Source organism: Oncorhynchus gorbuscha, linkage group LG26, assembly GCF_021184085.1.
Source record: "Oncorhynchus gorbuscha isolate QuinsamMale2020 ecotype Even-year linkage group LG26, OgorEven_v1.0, whole genome shotgun sequence".
Classification (NCBI taxonomy): Eukaryota; Metazoa; Chordata; class Actinopteri; order Salmoniformes; family Salmonidae; genus Oncorhynchus; species Oncorhynchus gorbuscha.
In genome coordinates this window covers 13,311,854-13,333,915 of record NC_060198.1, presented here as the reverse complement: position 1 = coordinate 13,333,915, position 22,062 = coordinate 13,311,854, and the positions used below count along the sequence as shown (strand labels likewise).

At 47.0% G+C, this 22,062-nt stretch overlaps 2 protein-coding genes across 2 annotated transcripts in view; both read left to right on the top strand.

Moving 5' to 3' along the window:
* Positions 1-14,748, top strand: part of LOC124015642 (transcriptional regulatory protein AlgP-like) — a 34,482-nt gene extending 19,734 nt beyond the window's left edge. The window contains exons 4-5 of the mRNA XM_046331010.1: positions 14,326-14,483; positions 14,605-14,748. Of these exons, the coding sequence (XP_046186966.1) occupies positions 14,326-14,483; positions 14,605-14,684 (238 nt within the window). The 3' untranslated portion in view covers positions 14,685-14,748. The remainder of the gene's footprint in view (positions 1-14,325; positions 14,484-14,604) is intronic.
* LOC124015641 (dual specificity protein kinase splA-like) lies at positions 14,692-21,411 on the top strand. Its single transcript, XM_046331009.1, has 3 exons — positions 14,692-14,996; positions 15,036-17,168; positions 19,970-21,411. The coding sequence occupies exons 2-3, from the start codon at positions 15,083-15,085 to the stop codon at positions 20,860-20,862; spliced, it is 2,979 nt and encodes a 992-aa protein (XP_046186965.1). The 5' UTR covers positions 14,692-14,996; positions 15,036-15,082; the 3' UTR covers positions 20,863-21,411.
* Positions 21,412-22,062: the final 651 nt, after the last annotated feature.

The following is a 22,062-nucleotide window of genomic DNA, read 5'->3' as shown; positions in this document are numbered from 1 at the left end:
TGTGTTAGACAATAGGATCAGTGTGTTTGACCACAGGAGAAGCAGGTGGTGTGTGAGCATGCTGCTTGTGTTTGACGACAGGAGAAGCAGGTTGTGTGAGAGCATGCTGCTTGTGTTTGACGACAGGAGAAGCAGGTTGTGTGAGCATGCTGCTTGTGTTTCACGACAGGAGAAGCAGGTTGTGTGAGAGCATGCTGCTTGTGTTTGACGACAGGAGAAGCAGGTTGTGTGAGCATGCTGCTTGTGTTTCACGACAGGAGAAGCAGGTTGTGTGAGCATGCTGCTTGTGTTTGGCGACAGGAGAAGCAGGTTGTGTGAGAACATGCTGCTTGTGATTGACGACAGGAGAAGCAGGTTGTGTGTGAGCATGCTGCTTGTGTTTCACGACAGGAGAAGCAGGTTGTGTGTGTGAGCATGCTGCTTGTGTTTGACGACAGGAGAAGCAGGTTGTGTGTGTGAGCATGCTGCTTGTGTTTGGCGACAGGAGAAGCAGGTTGTGTGTGAGAGCATGCTGCTTGTGTTTGGCGACAGGAGAAGCAGGTTGTGTGAGAGCATGCTGCTTGTGTTTGGCGACAGGAGAAGCAGGTTGTGTGTGAGAGCATGATGCTTGTGTTTGGCGACAGGAGAAGCAGGTTGTGTGTGAGAGCATGCTGCTTGTGTTTGGCGACAGGAGAAGCAGGTTGTGTGTGAGAGCATGCTGCTTGTGTTTGGCGACAGGAGAAGCAGGTTGTGTGTGAGAGGATGCTGCTTGTGTTTGGCGACAGGAGAAGCAGGTTGTGTGTGAGAGCATGCTGCTTGTGTTTGGCGACAGGAGAAGCAGGTTGTGTGTGAGAGCATGCTGCTTGTGTTTGGCGACAGGAGAAGCAGGTTGTGTGTGAGAGCATGCTGCTTGTGTTTGGCGACAGGAGAAGCAGGTTGTGTGTGAGAGCATGCTGCTTGTGTTTGACCACAGGAGAAGCAGGTTGTGGTGGCAGCCAGACTCTCTCCATCCATGCTGGGCCCTGTTCCTGCCTCCCTGGGTGAGCCAGGGCTGGTGAACAGGCCTCTCCCAGCCATAGCTGTGACTGCTGCTCTCTTCCATTAGTCATGAGTCTATGAGCAGGGCAGGCGGCACGGGGCTCATATATAAAATGAATAAATGTAACGTGACTGTTCCGTTTCACCACTTGCACAAAAAAACACAACGTCAGACGGCCCATAATACAAAACGAGATGAAAGAATGGCCTATAATACGTTGCCATAGTTACACATTGTCAGAGAAATAGGGTTTCCTTAAACTATTCACATTAATTGCCCTAAGGGGTGAAATAAATTGTACTGGATAAGAAGCAGAAAATCAATATTTTAGAGATGAACTGGTCGCAACATTTACATTACATTACATTTAAGTCATTTAGCAGACGCTCTTATCCAGAGCGACTTACAAATTGGTGCATTCACATCCAGTTATGACATCCAGTGGAACAGTCACTTTACAATAGTGCATCTAAATCTTAAAGGGGGGGGGTTGGATGGGAGCCTCCGAAGATGGTGATTGGCTACAGTTGGCAAAAGCAAGGGGATTGGGGTAGTGTGGCGACTGGCAAGGTGAGTTATGGTATTGGATTAAAGGGAAAAGTGCGGTTGTCGACTAAGTTAGCAGATGTGCTGGTACCTTGAGGCGTCGCAGAGCTGTTTTAACATCTGGTCTTGCCTGGCACACACACTGCTGGGGAATGTTCTACCTGAGCTTGTCCAGTAACAAACGCTCCTTTTCTTTCTGTTGCAAAATGTTTTGCTACGGTTTTCCCTACTGAATGTACCCCAGGTGAATGAGTCCACCAATCCCCTAATGCAGTGGTTCCCAAACTTTTTATAGTCCTGTACCCCTTCAAACATTCAGCCTCCAGCTGCGTACCCCCCTCTAGCACCAGGGTCAGCGCACTCTCAAATGTTGTTTTGCCACCATTGTAAGCCTGCCACACACTATACAATACATTTATTAAACATACAAATGAGTGGGTTTTTTGTCAACTCTGCTTGTGGGAAGTGACAAATGGCTCATAGGAACAGGGCTAAATAAAGAGTGAAATTATTATTATTAGTGCCATCTTACGTAACTTTAAGTGAACCACCAAATCAATGTATGTCAGTGTTTTCCCGGGTAAGGAGGCAGTAGCTCTTCAGCTGCATCAGATTCACAACTGTCAGTGTCCATGCTAGTTGGGCTAACAACACATGTTGAATTACTGATGCTAGCTTTGGATGTGCTCGTGGAAGCAGAACAACTTGTTGTGGACAGGTGCAGCTGTAATACTGCTGGTAGTAGCAGTACTACCAGTAGAGCTGGTATGTGTCTATGGAAGCAGAACAACTTGTGTCGTCGACAGGTGCAGCTGTAATACTGCTGGTAGTAGCAGTACTACCAGTAGAGCTGGTATGTGTCTCTATGGAAGCAGAACAACTTGTGTCGTCGACAGGTGCAGCTGTAATACTGCTGGTAGTAGCAGTACTACCAGTAGAGCTGGTATGTGTCTCTATTGAAGCAGAACAACTTGTGTCGTCGACAGGTGCAGCTGTAATACTGCTGGTAGTAGCAGTACTACCAGTAGAGCTGGTATGTGTCTCTATGGAAGCAGAACAACTTGTGTCGTGGACAGGTGCAGGTGTAATACTGCTGGTAGTAGCAGTACTACCAGTAGAGCTGGTATGTGTCTCTATGGAAGCAGAACAACTTGTGTCGTGGACAGGTGCAGGTGTAGTACTGCTGGTAGTAGCAGACCGACAGATTTATTTAACTTATAATTCACTTGTATCACAACTCCAGTGGGTCTGAAGTTTACATGCACTAAGTTGACTGTGCCTTTAAACAGCTTGGAAAATTCCAGAAAATTATGTCATGGCTTTAGAAGCTTCTGATGGGCTAATTGACATCATTTGAGTCAATTGGAGGTGTACCTGTGGATGTATTTCAAGGCCTACCTTCAAACTCAGTGCCTCATTGCTTGACATCATGGGAAAATGAAAAGAAATCAGCCAAGACTACAGAAAAAACGTTTAGACCTCCACAAGTCTGGTTCATCCTTGGGAGCAATTTCCAAACGCCTGAAGGTACCACGTTCATCTGTACAAACAATAGTATGCAAGTATAAACACCATGGGACCACGCAGCCGTCATACCGCTCAGGAAGGAGACACACTCTGTCTCCTACAGATTAATGTACTTTGGTGCGGGAAGTGCAAATCAATCCCAGAACAACAGCAAAGAACCTTGTGAAGATGCTGGAGGAAACCGGTACAAAAGTATCTATATCCACAGTAAAACGAGTCCTATATCAACATAACCTGAAAGGCTGCTCAGCAAGGAAGAAGCCACTTCTCCAAAACTGCCATTAAAAAAAGCCAGGCTACAGTTTGGGGACAAAGATCGTACTTTTTGGGAAATGTTCTCTGGTCTGATGAAATAAAAATATAACTGTTTGGCCATAATGACAGTCAGCAAGTGACCAAAAGAAAGCTTTAGCGAAGGCTGACAAAGTTTACATCAACCCAGAACTGCTGGAGGAGGACCGAAGGAAAGAGAGTGGTTAGGTGTTGGAGAGGTTACAACAAGTGTAATTAGCATATATATATTTAATATATCTGTGTGTCTATAGGAAATCAATACCCTACAGTGTTAGGAAGTCTACACATGCGCATGCACACATCCACCACACACACAGTCAGTAAGCCATTCAGTCCCTTCTATAGCACACACAATCAGTAAGCCATTCAGTCCCTTCTATAGCGCACACACACACAGTCAGTAAGCCATTCAGTCCCTTCTATAGCACACACAATCAGTAAGCCATTCAGTCCCTTCTATAGCGCACACACACAGTCAGTAAGCCATTCAGTCCCTTCTATAGCACACACAATCAGTAAGCCATTCAGTCCCTTCTATAGCGCACACACACACAGTCAGTAAGCCATTCAGTCCCTTCTATAGCACACACACAGTCAGTAAGCCATTCAGTCCCTTCTATAGCGCACACACACACAGTCAGTAAGCCATTCAGTCCCTTCTATAGCACACACACAATCAGTAAGCCATTCAGTCCCTTCTATAGCGCACACACACACAGTCAGTAAGCCATTCAGTCCCTTCTATAGCACACACACAATCAGTAAGCCATTCAGTCCCTTCTATAGCGCACACACACAGTCAGTAAGCCATTCAGTCCCTTCTATAGCACACACACAATCAGTAAGCCATTCAGTCCCTTCTATAGCACACACACAATCAGTAAGCCATTCAGTCCCTTCTATAGCGCACACACACACAGTCAGTAAGCCATTCAGTCCCTTCTATAGCGCACACACACACAGTCAGTAAGCCATTCAGTCCCTTCTATAGCGCACACACACACAGTCAGTAAGCCATTCAGTCTCTACTACAGAATGACGTGTCCATAACTGTAGGGATTTTCCCCATGTTTTGAGACGTGCTCATTTCATGTCATGCTTCCTTTCCATTTCCAGATATCAAAAACGAAAGCAAAATTGTAAAATCAGATCTGACAAAGAAGCAACATGAAAAGAACCATTTTACAGACGAAAAACTGCTGAAAGCTATATTGGACATAACACCAAATGAGGAAGATGATACACTTCAACATGTTCAAGAAGCAAACTTAACTTTTCAAAATCTTCAAGAGAACCTCCCGTTAGGGTCGGGTCAATTCGAATCTGATATTAGGATAAATATGACATTGAGTCACCAATTGTATGCTATGTATTTTTTATTAGTATTTTTTATTAGCCCCCCCCCCCCCAACTCATTGCACAGTTCCTGTCTTCATGTTATTCTGTATTTTTCCATCATGAGAAAGGCCCATGGCCCTGAAACTGTTAACAATGTTTCAAGTCAGCTATAACACATACATACATCCTCACAAGCCAACAACAGATAATATTCAATCACATATATGGTAACGGGCTATAGTGCATAACACAGAATCCTCATAATCCCCAAGAAAACAGACATTCTCACCTCAACAGGTAAATGTCCCTGCCATCAACTCGACTCCTAAAAGAATAGCGACGTCTCTACAGACACCAGGACCAATGAAGACATCTACCCCAAAGGAATCACCCAAAAAAGAGGAACAGAATAACACACTATCACAATTGAGGTCAAAGTTGCGCTTCACAGAAGAGAAGCGAACCAAAGAGATGATCAACCTAAAGAAAAGACTGAAAAGACCTGAGATGAGGGTCAAGAGGAAGCAGGTAATTGTCAACATGGAAGGCAGAGAGGTCCAGAAGAGAACTACAAAGAGGTCATCCGAGAACATTACCCAATAACAACCAGAGAAGACTAACGCGCAAACCTGTTAGCCGCTTCCTTCATCAAGATGACGTCTCCACTGTAACAGACGGGAAATCCAGACACATTCTGTAAAAAGGGCCAGATATTCTGAAAGAGCCTAATGGACACTATAGCAAGTCTTCATAGAAGATGTGTCTGAGAAGCCAAGGCACAACCTTTCCGAGGGTCAATTCTTTAAACTTAAACCATTTTGGATTGGCCAGCGACGAGTCAGAGAAACATGCTTGCAAATGGCATGAAAACTTTGGCTTGAAGATAGAGAAGCTACACCAGCTTGGGGTCATAGAAACATCATCCCCAAGGGACACTAGGCCAGTGTGTGTAGTGACAATGACATGTTCTGTTTTTGTATGTTTTTATGTGTTCTGTTTTTAGCCCATGTATGGTGTTAAATTGTCAGATGTTTTTAAATTAATGCTCAAAAACACTTCCGACCTGGTTATTAATGCCTAAAAGGGACATTTGTTGACGCAGGTCTTTAAAGATTCCAACCAGTCACTCGCCTGCCTGACAGCTTGATTATCTGGCTGGCCACACGAGGGGGGTGCCATGGCGACGGAGGGGGATTCTAATTCCCTGCGTCCGTATTCTCTCCTTTTCTCTATCTGGAGACGGTGCCCTGGTCCTGTTTTTAAGCAGTTTGTCTTTGTCTGCCCATCTCCTCCTTTACTCTCCTCCCTTCTGTGTATGTACAGTACCAGGAATTTAGCCAGCACCCTCTCCAAACCCTCCCGCTGCTCCCCTCCCTCCCCCGCGAGGGCATCTGTCATTTTGGTGGGCCTTAAGACTCCCTCTGAGAATGGGAGGAATCCAGGGTGTTGTATAAGATGGGGTACTGTGTGTTGAGAGCCATCTATATGGGAATGCCATCAAAATGGTCACAGGAATGAAATGGCAGTTTACACCTCATGATCTATTAATTAGATGACAATCTACGCAGGTCCGATACCTTTTTGACTTGCAGTCTGACTCAAACATGCATTATAACAGAGTTGTTTAGTAACTAAAAGTAGACAATTGAAATGCAGTCACACAATGTTCCTGTCCCAACCCTTCTCCCCCCTTTGGGGATGAAACCATGCTGTTTCGGCCACAGGCTTGGGCAGGGCATAGTTACTGTTTTAACGCAGATGCCCTTTACACATTATGATAGTATAGTACCCAAGGCTTCTGTAAATGGGCTGTCTCTGGATCAGTTGCTAGAGATTTCCACAGCAGAGGCACTTAATTGAAAACTTAGACAAGCAGATTTAGGTATTTTGTTCTCTGTGGTAACGGGATGTTTCATTGCCACTGGGGCAACACAAGCCCCAGGAATGCCTTCTGTCTCAATAAGTAGCACGAGGTGGCTGTTTTTGGATGGCTCACTAGCCAAGCAGAGCACTGTCCGAGGCAAGGTTCCATTTGCTGGAAGGTGGCCCTGGAGAGAAGAGTGCGAGAGGAGAAACTCTGACAGGGAAGATGGCCATCCCCCAACAGGGATAAAGTATACCTCTGGGGGGGGCTCTTTTTTTTTTAAATAAAAAAATTAAATACAAATGTAACTGCAATTTGAATCTGTCGACTTGCGGTGCCAAAGGAGCCTGGCTGTGTCTGACAGTGAAAGGAGGGGGGAGACTCAACTGAAACTGTCCTGGCAACACTTTCGCAAATGTTAGCCTATTGTATCATTGTCATCACATAAAATGTATACATTTTTAATTGCGATTGAATTACTCTTTCAACAGCAGAGGAAGCTGACATTTTTATTTTAGAAAAGGGCTGGAGTGTCGTGCACGGTTAATAGTTTAGAAATGAAGCCTCTTTTTATGGCAAAGCTTTCATAGATTGGCAACATCTTGGATACCCCTTCCTGTTGTATCCTTAAACGGCTCTGACTTAGAATACGTGGACAACTACAAATACCTAGGTGTCTGGTTAGACTGTAAACTCTACTTCCAGACTCACATTAAGCATCTCCAATCCAAAATTAAATCTAGAATCTGCTTCCTATATCGCAACAAAGCATCCTTCACTCATGCTGCCAAACATGCCCTTGTAAAACTGACCATCCTACTGCTCCTCGACTTCGGTGATGTCATCTATAAAATAGCCTCCAACACTCTACTCAACAAATTGGATGCAGTCTATCACCGTGCCATCTGTTTTGTCACCATATACTACCCACCACTGCAACCTGTACACTCTCTCGTTGGTTGGCCCTCGCTTCATACTCGTCACCAAACCCACTGGCTACATGTGATCTACAAGTCTCTGCTAGGTAAAGCCCCGCCTAATCTCAGCTCACTGGTCACCATAGCAGCTCCCACCCATAACACGCGCTGCAGCAGGTATTTTTCACTGGTCATCCCCCAAAGCCAATTCCTCCTTTGGTCGTCTTCCAGTTCTCTGCTGCCAATGACTGTAACGAACTGCAAAAATCTCTGAAGCTGGAGATTCATGTATCCCTCACTAGCTTTAAGCACCAGCTGTCAGAGCAGCTCACAGCAGCTCACTGCACTTGAACATAGCCAATCTGTAAACAGCCCATCTATCTACCTACCTACCTCATCCCCATATTGTATTTATTTATCTTGCTCATTTGCACCCCAGTATCTCTACTTGCAGATGAATCTTCTGCACATCTACCATTCCAGTGTTTAATTGCTACATTGTAATTACTTCACCACCAATGGCCTATTTATTGCCTTAACTCCCTTAACCTCATTTGCACACAGTGTATAGCTTTTTTGTTTTATTTTTTTCTACTGTATTATTGACTATGTTTGTTTGTTCCATGTGTAACTGTTGTTGTACGTGTCAAATTGCTATGCTTAATCTTGGCCAGGTCGCAGTTGCAAATGATAACTTGTTCTCAACTGGCCTACCTGGTTAAATAAAGGTGAAATAAAACAAATGGCTGTGAATCTATTGCACCACCAGGGCATATCAACCAAGTATTGGCTTTGAATCCCTTGTTGACACTTACCAATTGCTTGTAGCCACAACAAATATACCAAAGCCGCTGAACTTGTGCCACCCAAGCAATTAATACTGTATGGAAAGCAATTAATACTGTATGGAAAGCAATTAATACTGTATGGAAAGCAATTAATACTGTATGGAAAGCAATTAATACTGTATGGAAAGCAATTAATACTGTATGGAAAGCAATTAATACTGTATGGAAAGCAATTAATACTGTATGGAAAGCAATTAATACTGTATGGAAAGCAATTAATACTGTATGGAAAGCAATTAATACTGTATGGAAAGCAATTAATACTGTATGGAGTCCACTGAGCTTTGACTCGCATCCCTTGACCCCCTGAGGATCAGGAGGTTCTGAGTCTTTCTGTGAAGATGAGATGGAGGGGGTCATGTGAGGTTACCGCTGCACGCACAGATGACTGGCCTCCCATCTCTCTCTCCTTCCTTTCAGAAGCAATCTCTCGCACGGGCTACAACTCATCGCACAAGCCCGTCGGTGTGAACGCCTCGCACCAGTCTGTACATGTAGATTGCACACACCAGTATCACGCGTGTCCAAGCGTAGCTCTGTAGATGTACGTTACTATTCCCTGCTTCGCTGTTGCATAGCGTAAGGATAATCGGTCAAGTGTGCTCATGAATGCAAGGGGCACACACGCACACGCACACTTGACATTCGGTTAGCTCAGCAGTATGCAGGGGGAGGGGCACTGCCTTGCTCAGGGAAAGGGCGCTTCTGGATCCTGTGGCTTCTGACCGAATGGCAGATCTAGGATCAGCTTACCCTCCAAATCCATTACCTCAGCCAGGAAAGGGGTAATTTAGAAACTGACCTCTATTGGACAAGTATATTACCTACTGTTCAGTTTTGTGCCTACTGAACACGAAACCAGGAGTCTTGGGAAGGTTGAGCTGCACTGTTAAGAAGAGGGAGTGTTTTAATGGATCAGTGGCTCATGTCCGCCTCTAACACTCGATTAGTCTCCTCTCTGTCCTTGGAATAGTACTTCTCTCAACCCTCTTGAGTGCGACCCTCCCCCACATCCTGTTATTTTTCCACAATCACTCTTTCCCACTCCATCATTCCCTGTATCCTTTCGTCTTCCCCCACTAGACTGGGATTAGAAAATGACTAAGCGATGCGTTGCAGGCAGACAAGGAATGGGCCTTGTTAATGGTTGTCTGTTACTTCTTGAAATTGCCTTTATGTAGTGCAGGACGGCTCTTGACTCTTCTCGCTTACTGTACGGTGAGCACTGAGCAGGTGAATGACCACTACTGACTTTTTTCTTTCCAGGTTTAGAGTGAATTGATCATAGAAAAGTCCTAAGCCTATTGGCTGACATTAATTAGGCAGCTGATCGAATGGTACTGAACCAAAGTCCTACACTGACTGCACAAAACATTAGGTACACCTGCTCTTTCCATGAGACTGACCAAGTGAACGCTATTATCCCCTATTGATGTCACTTGTTAAATCAACTTCAGTCAGTGTAGATGAAGGGCAGGAGACCGGTTAAAGGATTTCTAAGCCTTGAGACTATTGAGGCATGGCGTCGGTATATGTGTGCCATTCAGTGGGTAAATGGGTAAAACAAAAGATTTAACTGCCTTTGAACCAGGTATTGTATTAGGTGTGAGGTGCACCAGTTTGAGTGTCAAGAACTGCAACACTGCTGGGTTTTTCACAAGTTTCCTGTGTGTATCAAGAATGGTCCACCATCCAAAGGACATTAGGCCAACTTGACACGTGCCAGCATCCCTGTGAAAAGCTTTTGACACCTAGAGTCGATGCCCCTACATAATTGTGGCTGTTCTGAGGGCAAAGCGGGTCAGGTTTCAGACCCAGGGCCTCGAGCTTGGAGGGTACTATGGTGTTGAATGTTGAGCTTGTAGTCAATGAACCGCATTCTTACATGGGTATTCCTCTTGTCCAGATGGGATAGGGCAGTGTGGTGGGGATTGCATCATCTGTGGATCTACTGAGGCGGTAAGCAAATTGAAGTGGGTATAGGGTGATAAGTAAGGTGGAGGTGATATGGTCCTTGACTAGTCTCTCAAAGCACTTCATGACAGAAGTGGGTGATTCTCACAATCTTGGTTTCAAATATTTCAATGAAATCTTTATAGACTTGCATCAATAAATGTCCTTTTTAGGCATTAATAACCAGGTCTGAAGTGTTTGAGCATTAATTTAAGAACATTTACTGACATTTAAACGCCTTTTTGAACATATTTCCCTTAATATTTCTTAATCTCATTACCGCAATGGTCTGAAAACGTCAAGACCATTAGGAAAACTAATACATTTATTTTATGAGTTAAGTCACGCACTTAAGTCTGAAATAATATAATGTGTATATATTTTTTTTTTACATTTATTTTAACTGCGCTCATTACCGCAACACCTTCCGCAATCTACAACCTAATTTTATATTTCATTGAAACCTGAAATTTTTTCAGAATTGTTGCAACCCTGCATTTAAAAGCAAACTACTATTTTTCCTTTCATTAAATTAACACCTGTTGCGGTAATGATACATAGGTTTTGGAAATGAGGTTGATGTTTTCGGTAATGATAATAAGTATACTAAAGGCTGAGGTATGGTTAAAAACAAATGTAGACAAAAATAGGAGATATCTGCACAATCAGGGATTCAAGTTCAATCAATTTAATTTTGCAGTGCTTCAAAAGTACATAACATACATGGGCTAAAAATAGAGACAACAAAAACACATACAAAAACAGAACATGTCATTGTCACTACACACACTGGCCTAGTGTCCCTTGGGGATGATGTTTCTATGACCCCAAGCTGGTGCAGCTTCTCTATCTTAAAGCCAAAGTTTTCATGCCATTTGCAAGCATGTTTCTCTGACTCGTCGCTGGCCAATCCAAAATGGTTTAAGTTTAAAGAATTGACCCTCGGAAAGGTTGTGCCTTGGCTTCTCAGACACATCTTCTATGAAGACTTGCTATAGTGTCCATTAGGCTCTTTCAGAATATCTGGCCCTTTTTACAGAATGTGTCTGGATTTCCCGTCTGTTACAGTGGAGACGTCATCTTGATGAAGGAAGCGGCTAACAGGTTTGCGCGTTAGTCTTCTCTGGTTGTTATTGGGTAATGTTCTCGGATGACCTCTTTGTAGTTCTCTTCTGGACCTCTCTGCCTTCCATGTTGACAATTACCTGCTTCCTCTTGACCCTCATCTCAGGTCTTTTCAGTCTTTTCTTTAGGTTGATCATCTCTTCGGTTCGCTTCTCTTCTGTGAAGCACAACTTTGACCTCAATTGTGATAGTGTGTTATTCTGTTCCTCTTTTTTTGGGTGATTCCTTTGGGGTAGATGTCTTCATTGGTCCTGGTGTCTGTAGAGACGTCGCTCTTCTTTTAGGAGTGGAGTTGATGGCAGGGACATTTTACCTGCTGAGGTGAATGTCTGTTCTCTTGGGGAGGCGGTGTCTCCTTGGCGGTTTTGAATAACTTCTTCATTTTGCTTCTTGAACATGTTGAAGTGTATCATCTTCCTCGCTTGGTGTTCTGTCCAATACAGCTTTTAACTGGTTTTCTTCTGGAATACCTTTTTTTTTTTTTTTTCCCGCCACTTTTTTTCTTCATGTTGCTTCTTTGTCAGATCTTGAGTTGTGATTTTACAATTTTGCTTTCATTTTTGATATCTGGAAATGGAAAGGAAGCATGACATGAAATGAGCACGTCTCAAAACATGGGGAAAATCCCTACAGTTATGGACACGTCATTCTGTAGTAGAGACTGAATGGCTTACTGACTGTGTGTGTGTGTGCTATAGAAGGGACTGAATGGCTTACTGACTGTGTGTGTGATAGATGTGTGCATGCGCATGTGTAGACTTCCTAACACTGTAGGGTATTGACTTCCTACAGACACTGTATGAGGGCATAGGCTTCCTGTAGACTATATATACTAATTACGCTTGTTGTAACCTCTCCAACACCTAACCTCTCTCTCTCTCTCCTTCTGTACTCTTCCAGCAGTTCTGGGATGATGTAAACTTTCTCTCTAAATTTTGTCGCCTTCGCCGAAGCTTTCTTTTTGCCACTTGCTGAATGTCTGCAATTAAACAGGACATAAAGCAAAATATCAACAATTTAGTAAGTCATATTTAAATAGTCTGATTAAATTCTCATTACCGAAACGCAAGTTCTCTCTACCGCAACTGGCCTTAAATTGCAGTGGGAATGGTGTTGCGGAGGATGAGGAACCTTAGCATGTTTTGCTAACCATAGAGAAGACATGCTGACTAAGCAAATGTTTACTCAATGTACATAATTAGACGTTAATGAAGTATATTTTCATAGAACATTTTAAATCTTAACGTTTTTCTAAATGTGGGAAACCTACCTGTAATGATAATCAATACGGTTGTGTATGTAGTCTGACAAAAGAATGTTTAACTTTTAACTGGAGAAATGTAGAGTTCTGCTTAACTGGTAGCCATCTTGAAGGTACTGGTAGATGTGTTGCTTCATTCAAAATCTCACTTTTAGTTTTGCTTGAATGTTGCCATCTATCCACGGTTTCTGGTTAGGGTAGGTTTTAATAGTGGGTACAACATATCCTATATGCTTCCTGATAAACTCAGTCACTGTATCAGTATATTTGTCTATTATTCTTGGAAGGTACCCAGAACAGATCCCAGTCCGTGTGACCAAAACAATCTTGAAGCATGGATTCCAATTGGTCAGACCAGCATTGAGTAGTCCTTAGCACGGGTGCTTCCTGTTTGAGTTTCTACCTATAGGAATGGAGGAGCAAAATGGAGTCGTGGTCAGATTTGCCAAAAGGAGCGCGTGGGTAGGCATCCCGGAAGTTGGTTGAGTGTTTTTAGCAGCGCAAGTACCACAGCTGATATGTTTATCGGACTTCAGCAGCCTTTTACTCAAATTTACTTTAAAATCCCAGCTACAATAAATGCGGCCTCGGGAAATGTGGTTTCCAGTTTGCATAAAGTTCATTGAGGGCCGTCGTGGTATCTGCTTGAGGGAGGAGGATATACACGGCTGTGACTGCAACTGAAGAAAATTCTCTCAGGAGAAAATACGGTCGGCTTTTGATTGATGTATTCTAGGTCGGGTGAACCAAAGGACTTGAGTTCCTGTATGTTATCACACTTACACCATGAGTCTTTAATCATGACACACACACCCCCGCCCTTCATCCCGGAGAGATAGGTATTCCTGTCTGCGTAATGAACCGAGAACCCAACTGGCTGGACCGACTCGGACAGTATGTTCTAAGGGATGCCATGTTTCCGTGAAACAGAGTGTTAGTCCCTGATGTCTCTATGGAAAGACACCCTCGCCCTGAGCTCGTCAACTTTATTATCCAGAGACTGAACATTATAGAGTAATATACTCAGTAGTGGTGGGTGGTGTGCCTGCCTCCAAAGTCAGACTAGAAGACCTCTCCAGGTATCTCTCTTCCACCGGTGTTGTTTTGGGTCGGCCTCTGGAATCAGTTTAGCTTCGGGGAAGTCGTATTCCTGGTCGTAGTGCAGGTGCGTTACCTCCGCTCTGATATCCAATAGTTCTTCACGACTGTATGTAAGACACATTTTTCTGGGCTAACAATGTAAGAAATAATACATAAACAAAATACTGCAAAGTTTTCTAGGAGCTAGGCAGCCCTCTGGTGTTATTTTATCATTTAAAAAAGTACCTAATTTAACTAGGCAAGTCAGAACAAATTCTTATTTACAATGACGTCCTACCATGGCCAAACCCTAACCTGGATGACGCTGGCCCGATTGTGCGCTGAACTATGGGATTACCAATCACGACCGGTTGTGATACAGCCTGGAATCGAACCAGCGTCTGCCGTGATGCCTCTAGCACTGAGATGCAGTGCCTTAGACCGCTGTGCCACTCGGGAGCCTGTCATTGCGTCCTCTTGGTCAGGTTATTGTAGATGTGAATGTGTTCTCCATAACCTACCTGGTTAACTAAATAAAGTGTGTTCTTCCCCAGGCCTGCCACTGGTCACACTGGATTGTTAATGGGCACATCCAAGCCAACCGCTGCCGGCTCCAGCAGACCTGCAGCTTCCAGAGTCGGTACCACAGCCCCCTCTACTGGCAGGACTACCACAGCGCAGGCACCCAAACCTACAGGCCCTGCCAAGAAAGGTGCACATGCCTTACAGGTTTTGTACCTGTAATCACCTGTATGCATCTCAAAATTAACTTGAAGGTACCATTTTTAGTTGAAGAGATAAGCATGTTTTAAATAATTTGGTCTCTGTTACAGATGTCAGCAGACCAGCAACCACTACCGCAGCCAGAAAGCCGGTAACAACTACCAAAATGACCAAACCTGACCCCCCCTAAAGCGACTGCAGCCTCCAGACCCGAGCCCGCCTCCAAAAGGCCCCATCCCACCAAGGCGGCAGACACCAAGCCAGCCCGCCCTACATCACAGGACCCCAAGCCCCTGCCCACACGTAAAGCCCCTCCCACCACACGGCCCCCTGCTACACGACAGCCCCAGGGTAAGACCCCCCCTGCCTCCCCCAGCAACAAGCCTGTGGGCAGCACCGCCCCCCCAGTCGGTCAAACGAGCCTCTAAACCAACCCAGTCTGTCCTGCCCTTCACTGCTAGACCTGGAGCTCCCAAGTCTGCAGCAGCAGTGGCTGCCACAGCAGCAGCAGCAGTGGCTGCCGCAGCAGCTGTGGCTGCCACAGCAGCAGTGGCTGCCACAGCAGCAGCTGCCGTGGCAACAGTCGCCATGACAGCCACAGCAGAGCCAGAAGTGGCAGCTTCAGAAGTCCCAGGACCAGTGTCTGCATCTTTGCCAGCAGTGGCCCTAGAGTCCAGAGAAGAGGTTTCAGTCCCAACTCCTCAGGATACTACGTCTCCATCTCCACCACAGAGCCCACTCAGGCTGGCTCCTGCACCACCACAGGATTCACTAGTCACTGTTGCCCAGGAGGAGAGGTCTGAACGACCAGAGACTGTCCCAGCAGCCCCGCCACAGCCAGCACCAGACCAGACATTACACCAGGACATCCCTGCAGCAGTGGCTAGGGCTACACCCAGCCCTCTGGATTCCTCAGAGAAAGCCCAGCTCAACATGGATGAAGAAGAGGACGAGGAGAGGGAGGGAAGCCAGCGGGTGTCTGTGTCAGAAATGAGCGGCTCCCAGCCCACGGAAGAGTCCAGGCCGGGCTCAGCCGGCCCTGCGGGTTCAGGGTGGCGTGCAGGCGGCGCCCTGCTATCGGAGCTGGACTCTGAGGTGAGCTGCAGCCAGCAGGGGGCGTCGGAGCCGAGCGCCCCGGGCGTCCTGGAGGGCACAGAGAGTATGGATGACCTAGGAGACGCCAGTCTGAAGGGTGCCATTGACATGGAGGGCATGTCTGCCTCGGCCGGCTCGCCTGACTTCGAGAAGGTGCCCGACATCCCGACCAATGATTTTGATGACTACGATGAAGTCGGAGACCGGGTGTGCGACATGGAGGTGGGTTCGGAACGGGCGGATGACCCGAGAAGAGCGAGGCGTGACGAGGATGAGGATGACGATGTGGAGATGGCCAGTGAAGGGGTGACTGAGAGCGGGCTGGAGAGCTACGGGAATGCAGACGAGGATGACTTTGAGGAGGATGAGAGACTGGACAACCTGAACCATGCCCTGCCTGCCCTGGCCGCCCAGTGGGACCAACCCAACCCCAACTCCTTTTGTGACCCCTGGGCCCAGCCGCACCCCCAGGCTGCCTCAGCCTCCCCCCTGCAGACCCCTACCAGCCCCTCAGACCCCTGGCAGGCTGATATGGAGACACCCACCCAGTACGCCACTCAACCCTGGCTGCAGCTGGCTGCCACACCATTTGTTCCAGCCCTGCATGAGCCCTCACACCAGCCTGCCCCTGCATCTCCACTTGAGAAAGAGACCCTAGCCCCATTGCACTCCCTGTCCCCCATAGCTGCCTCCGGCCGCGGCATGTCACACTCCAGCACCCTAAGCGCTACGGAGCTGGCTGTCCACAGCAACAGCGAGACCAGCACCAGCACCCCAGAGGAGGTCTGTGACTACAACAGCAGCTCCGGGGTGGAGTCCCGCTCTGAGGGGGGGAAGCTCCACACCCTGCCTGCCGCCCTGGCCCCCGTGCGCTCCCTCCAGCCTGAATTGGAGGACCAGGACCTGGGCATCGACCTGGAGAGCGAGGACGGGGAGGTGGCAGAGACCCTGCCAGCCAACGAGGTCCCAGGGGACCCCGCCACAGCACCCACTTCCAACCCCTCGTCCTCCTCCACCACGGAGGATGAGGCCAGCGACACGGAGGGCGAGGCCCAGCTGGATGAGCTGGGCCAGGGCATCCACAACGCCACCTTCGACCACAAGCCCGGCGCCCAGCGCTGCCTGTCTGCCCTGGAGGAAGGGGAGGAGACCAGTGGAGGCGCAGAAGAGGGCGGCAACACCCCCCAGTCTGCCAGCTCGGCGGCATCCTACGCCTATGACATGACGGCGTCCAACTCCAGTAACCACTCCACTGCTGAGAGCTGCGCCAAGAGCCCTGGCATCTTCTCCCTGGAGGAGCTGCCTGAGGAGGCCAAGGACCAGTCGCTCATCCAGGAGCTGACCCTGCCGCCGCCCCAGCAACAGGCTGCCTCGGCAGACTCCCTTCTAGTCTCCAACCCAGAGGAGCAGCAGTACATGTTGTGTGGGACGCTTGAGACAGAGCTAGGGGACACGGGGGATCTGAAACCCCTGGACCCCGCGCTGTTCGTGGCCCCCCAGCAGCCCGGGGAGGGCCCCCGTGTCACCCAACCGCCCTACTACTCCACTGTCTGTGAAAACACTGAGAACTCTCTCACAGGTAACGTATAGTCCCCCCCTACTTCCCTACATACCCGGTAACACACCTTTTACCCACCCCTCCCCAAAGCCCTCTGCTGTTTTAGTCATCATCGTTTTGTCCCCAACCTCCAACTGGGGTGGATATGATCGAAATGTTCATTTTTAAAAATCGAGCAAAAATAGGGAAGGGAAGAAATAAAGACTTTAAAATACAGCAGTGCCACTTCCCTCGTATGATATTACCTTATGAGTATATGGCTTAAAACTCCTGTATGTGCAATAGCTACAACTAATTACTATTAGAATGTGTGTTTTTCTTTTCTTTTAATGAACAGAACTGAAACATGAACTGGCATGGTTTGATTTGCATTGACTGGGCTGTTGTGACGCAGCTCTTAAGAAAAACCAAGAAGAAACATAACAAAAGCAAATGTGGAATGAAATGTTCAACTTTGTGTATTTAACCGGTTTACTTTTTACTGAACAAGAAAATGCTGATGAATGTTGACTGTATTGTCTTGCCATTTTCCATCGCGAAGAAACAGACATCTGTCCTCCTCTGCCTTCCCTAAGCACTCCCCCTTTCCTTCTGCACTTTAAGGTTAGACTGCCCCTCCCCCCCTTTCTTACATTTGTCCTTTTTGGAGTATTTACCATGACCAAGCTTTAAATAAAGATGAGATATTTAACGTGACTCCTCTCTCCCGGACAGTTTTATTCAAGTGGTGATTGGGGAGTTGGATGGCACATATTGTATCGCATATGTTAAGCCCTATAACATGCGAGTCGAGGTTGTGTCAACCTTGTGTGGGAGACCATTACATACCCGTGGGGCCATGTGGATTCAAAAGTCTCCCAGCAAGGAAGCATTCATACCTACATACCTATAAACATACATTCCTCACTTTACTCCCACCATCCCAGAATAGGGCTCAACGGAGACATTATGGACTATGTCTATCAAACTCCCACCTCCTCTCAGCTGCTCCTCTTCCGCACTGTGACCCCCCCCCAATATGTAAGACCTGGTGGAGTGACCCCTTCCTTGCCCCGCTGGATTCCTCCATCGCCAAACGAACTGAGAAACGACGTCGAGAAGGTTCGCCATCATCCGAACCAGAAGAGCATCCCGCCAGTGTTAATTTAACTCTAGTAATGTGTGTTTTTGTTTTGCCTTTTTATGTTTCCGTTCTGCCTGTCCTCTACATTGTTTGAGATCTCTATGTTATATCGGCAAGTGCATGTCCACCGCGCACCATTTTTAACTGCACTGTTAAACTACTTTACCTTTGGGACGCCTTGTTTGCATGTCACTGACTGACACTCGTTGGCTTTGGTTTGGTTTGAGGGCATGGTCCGAAATGGCACCCTGTTTCCTAAATAATACCCTGGTCAAAAGTAGGGTACTATATATCGGCGACATGGTGGCATTTCAGACGCAGTCCAGTTCACATGAGGTGGTGCTGCTGTCTATATACTGATGCATGGTGAACGGTCTTTGTCCTGCATGTTTCACTTACTCACCAGCTCCCGACGGGGACTGAAGGAAACTGTTGGTTGCTCACAAGCGTTTCTTTTAATTTCACAAGACTTATCGTTGGTAGTTACTGCATATACGGGAAGTTGGGCTGCTTTATTGCACACCAAAAAAATATATTATCGGCATATTTTGTTTTGGGAAGTCACATTTTGAAAAGGTTCATGAAAATGGTTTGCGAAATTTGCTCTCTGCTTTAACTTCCCCAGCCAGTGGCCTGCTCCTCCCACCTCTCCCTGCTGTCGTCATGTCTCCTGTTACCCCGGAGTTTCACTTCACCCCTGTCCCCACCTCTCCCGCTCCTCCCACCTCTCCCTGCTGTCGTCATGTCTCCCGTTCTCCCGGAGCTTCACTTCACCCCTGTCCCCACCTCTATCTAACACGCTTTGCTTTTCAGGCTGTCAATGTTGCACACTTTGCCTGCGATATCATGTGAGCGAGGAGGTAGTTCCTGGGTTCAGTAGTCATATGTTGACACACGTAGGCTATCCTAAACCATTAGGCCCCGGCTACAATTGTCAATTTAGCGTTCAAACAGCCCCGGTGCCAGAAATGTATGAAAAACTGCCAAAATAACGGAAACACTTGAGTGAATGAGGATTGCGAAGTATATTAAAGCAGGTGCTTACACACAGGTGTGGTTCCGGAGTTAATTAAACGATTTAACATCCCACCATGCTTAGGCCATATATAAATAATGAGTTGGCCATTATTTTGGCCACCATGGCTATGCCCCCATAGGGCATGAGTGGTCACTGAATGGTTTGATGAGCATGAAAATGTCAACCATATGCCATGGCCGTCTCAGTCACCAAGATCTCAACCCTGTTGGAACACCATATGGGCGATTTTTCTGGAGCAGCGCCTGTGATTTTCCACTGCCTTCACCGAAAAATGTCATTTCTCATGGAAGAATGGTGTCGCATTCCTCCCATAGAGTTCCAGACACTTGTAGAATCTATGCCAAGGTGCATTGAAGCTGTTCTGGCTCGTGGTGCCCCAACACCCTATTAAGACATTGGCATTTCCTTTATTTTGGCAGTTACCCGTACACTATAATAGTTGTAAGTTACAATCTCGACGCTAGATATTTAATGTGTAGATCACCGGAACACTACATCACTCAGTCTTAAACTCCTCTCACTAACGTCTCCTTGGTAGACTACAATACCCACAGTCTCTGTTCTCTGCTCTCACCCACACTGCACTGCTCCCTCTCATTTGTCTGTCTCTCTCTAACGCACGCTTCCCACTGGGTGTGATCTCCACTTTTCCCCCCCCAGGGCTCAGCGTGTTCCCCCAGGCACACTGCCGCCGCGACCACCACTGTGACCTCTTGACCCCACCCAGGCTGACCTGTGCTGACCTGCCCCCCCGGAGCCCTCGCCTGCAGGCCAGCCCCCAGCTCCGCAGACTGGAACGGCACCAGCAACAACTACTAGAACTGCAGCAACGCAGAGAACAGCAGGGAAAACCCAAAGAAGAAGAGGCGATGAAGAAAGAAGAAGAAGAAGAGGCGGCGCAGGAGGAGGAGGAGGAGGAGGTGGAGCAGAGACAGCAGATCATGCGATGGCAGCAGGAGCTGGAGGAGCAGGCACAGCAGACGTCACCGCAACAACAGCCCCAGAAAGGTCAGGCAACAGTGCTGCTTTCGCCTTCCTCTGGTCTCCATACCATTTATGAAGCCCTGGAGAGTGATGAAGAGGGGAAGCAAATTGAGGTTAATGTCCAGCTCGAACAATGCGAAGAAGAAGCCCCGCTGGAGACCGAGGTTGACAGTAACAGTGACCGTCGAGAGGTGTTGGATGAGGACGGAGCTGATAGCAACTCCACCTCCACTCTCAGTCCCTCTCCAGACTCCCCCGAGCAGGAAGAGTCCCGGGACGCCTCCCCAGAATGCCCTCCTCCCCTGGACCTGGACTGGGGGAAGAAAGTTGACATTGTCCAGCAGCTGATCAACCAGACCCTGTTGCTGACGGGCGATGGCTGCTCCTCCCTGCTCCTGCTGCCCGGAGGCACCTTGAGCCCCCTGGAGGCCAGCCTCTGGCCCAAACTGCTGCCCCCCCTTACCCCTCCCTCAGCCACGGTCACGTCGGTCAGCAGCTTCTCCCCGGAGGCCCCTGGCCAGTCCCCCCAGGGTGAGTGGACAGTGGTGGAGCTGGAGACACACCACTGAGGGATGTAGAGACATGTGTCTCACCATTAATGGTTGCACACACTGTTGTAACCACCTCTTACCTTTCCTTGCCATTCATCACTGCAAATACAACACTACTGTTTGATACACTGAACTAACACCAGCGTATTTTCAAACATGATACCTTTCGATTGGGGGGCAAAGGACAATCACAGACTGACTCGCACTGTAATTTTACACCTCTCTCTCATGCTAAAACTATGTTAGGTTGCATACCAGCAGTCACAGAGGGCTACTACCTTGATTAGACCTGGTTGACTGAAGCTTCTGGGCCAGCTATTTGGGTAGAATAGTGACTACTTGTTAGCCATTGTCAATTTTACTGAAGCTAAAACTACTGGATTTTAACATTTATTTAACCTTTTATTTAACTAGGCAAGTCAGTTAAGAACTCATTCTTATTTAGGAACAGGGGGGGTTAACTGCCTTCTTCAGGGGCAGAACGACAGCTCAGGGATTCGATCTTGCAACCTTTCGGTTACTAGTCCAATGCTCTAACCACTAGGCTACCTGCTGCCCCAGGTAGCCTCACACACACGCAATATGTTTTGATGTGGTGGTGGTGGTGGGTGGGTGGGGGGGGTCCTTGGTGGTTCAGTTCACACTGAAGATGTTGAACTACTGACTTGGTTTATGATTATTGGTCTGAATTACTGATGACAAACTGCACTTGACTAGACCAGTATCCTATAATGATCACTCAATGCCTGCTTAGCTTTGTGCTTCAAAACCGTTTGATTTACTCTAGAGCAGCAAATCATAGAAATAGAATCCCTAGAACAGTCACAGGATCCCCATTCCAATTGCCGAGGGCCTTTATCCTTTCCAGGGATACTATTTCTATGGGCCAAGTTCCTGCGTTTCTCTGTCAAACCAGAGGCCTTCCACCAGCTGAGGTAAAACACTGGTTGGCTGTATCTGTTAGTCAATAAATAACCTTACTGTATGATGAATTCCACCATTTCAGGGTGGTATTTCACTAAGCAGGATCTATTTTGTGATACAACTTCGTGAAATACACCTGGGTGCTAATGAAATGAGGGACTGTTTCTGTTGCATGCTACTGCTGACTCCGATGAAGGCCACCGGAAATATCGGTTTATTGTAGTTTTTTTCAGAAGCGCACTCACGTTTTTCGTTCTGAAGACTTGGCCCTATATCCTGGCAGGTTTTCCTCAT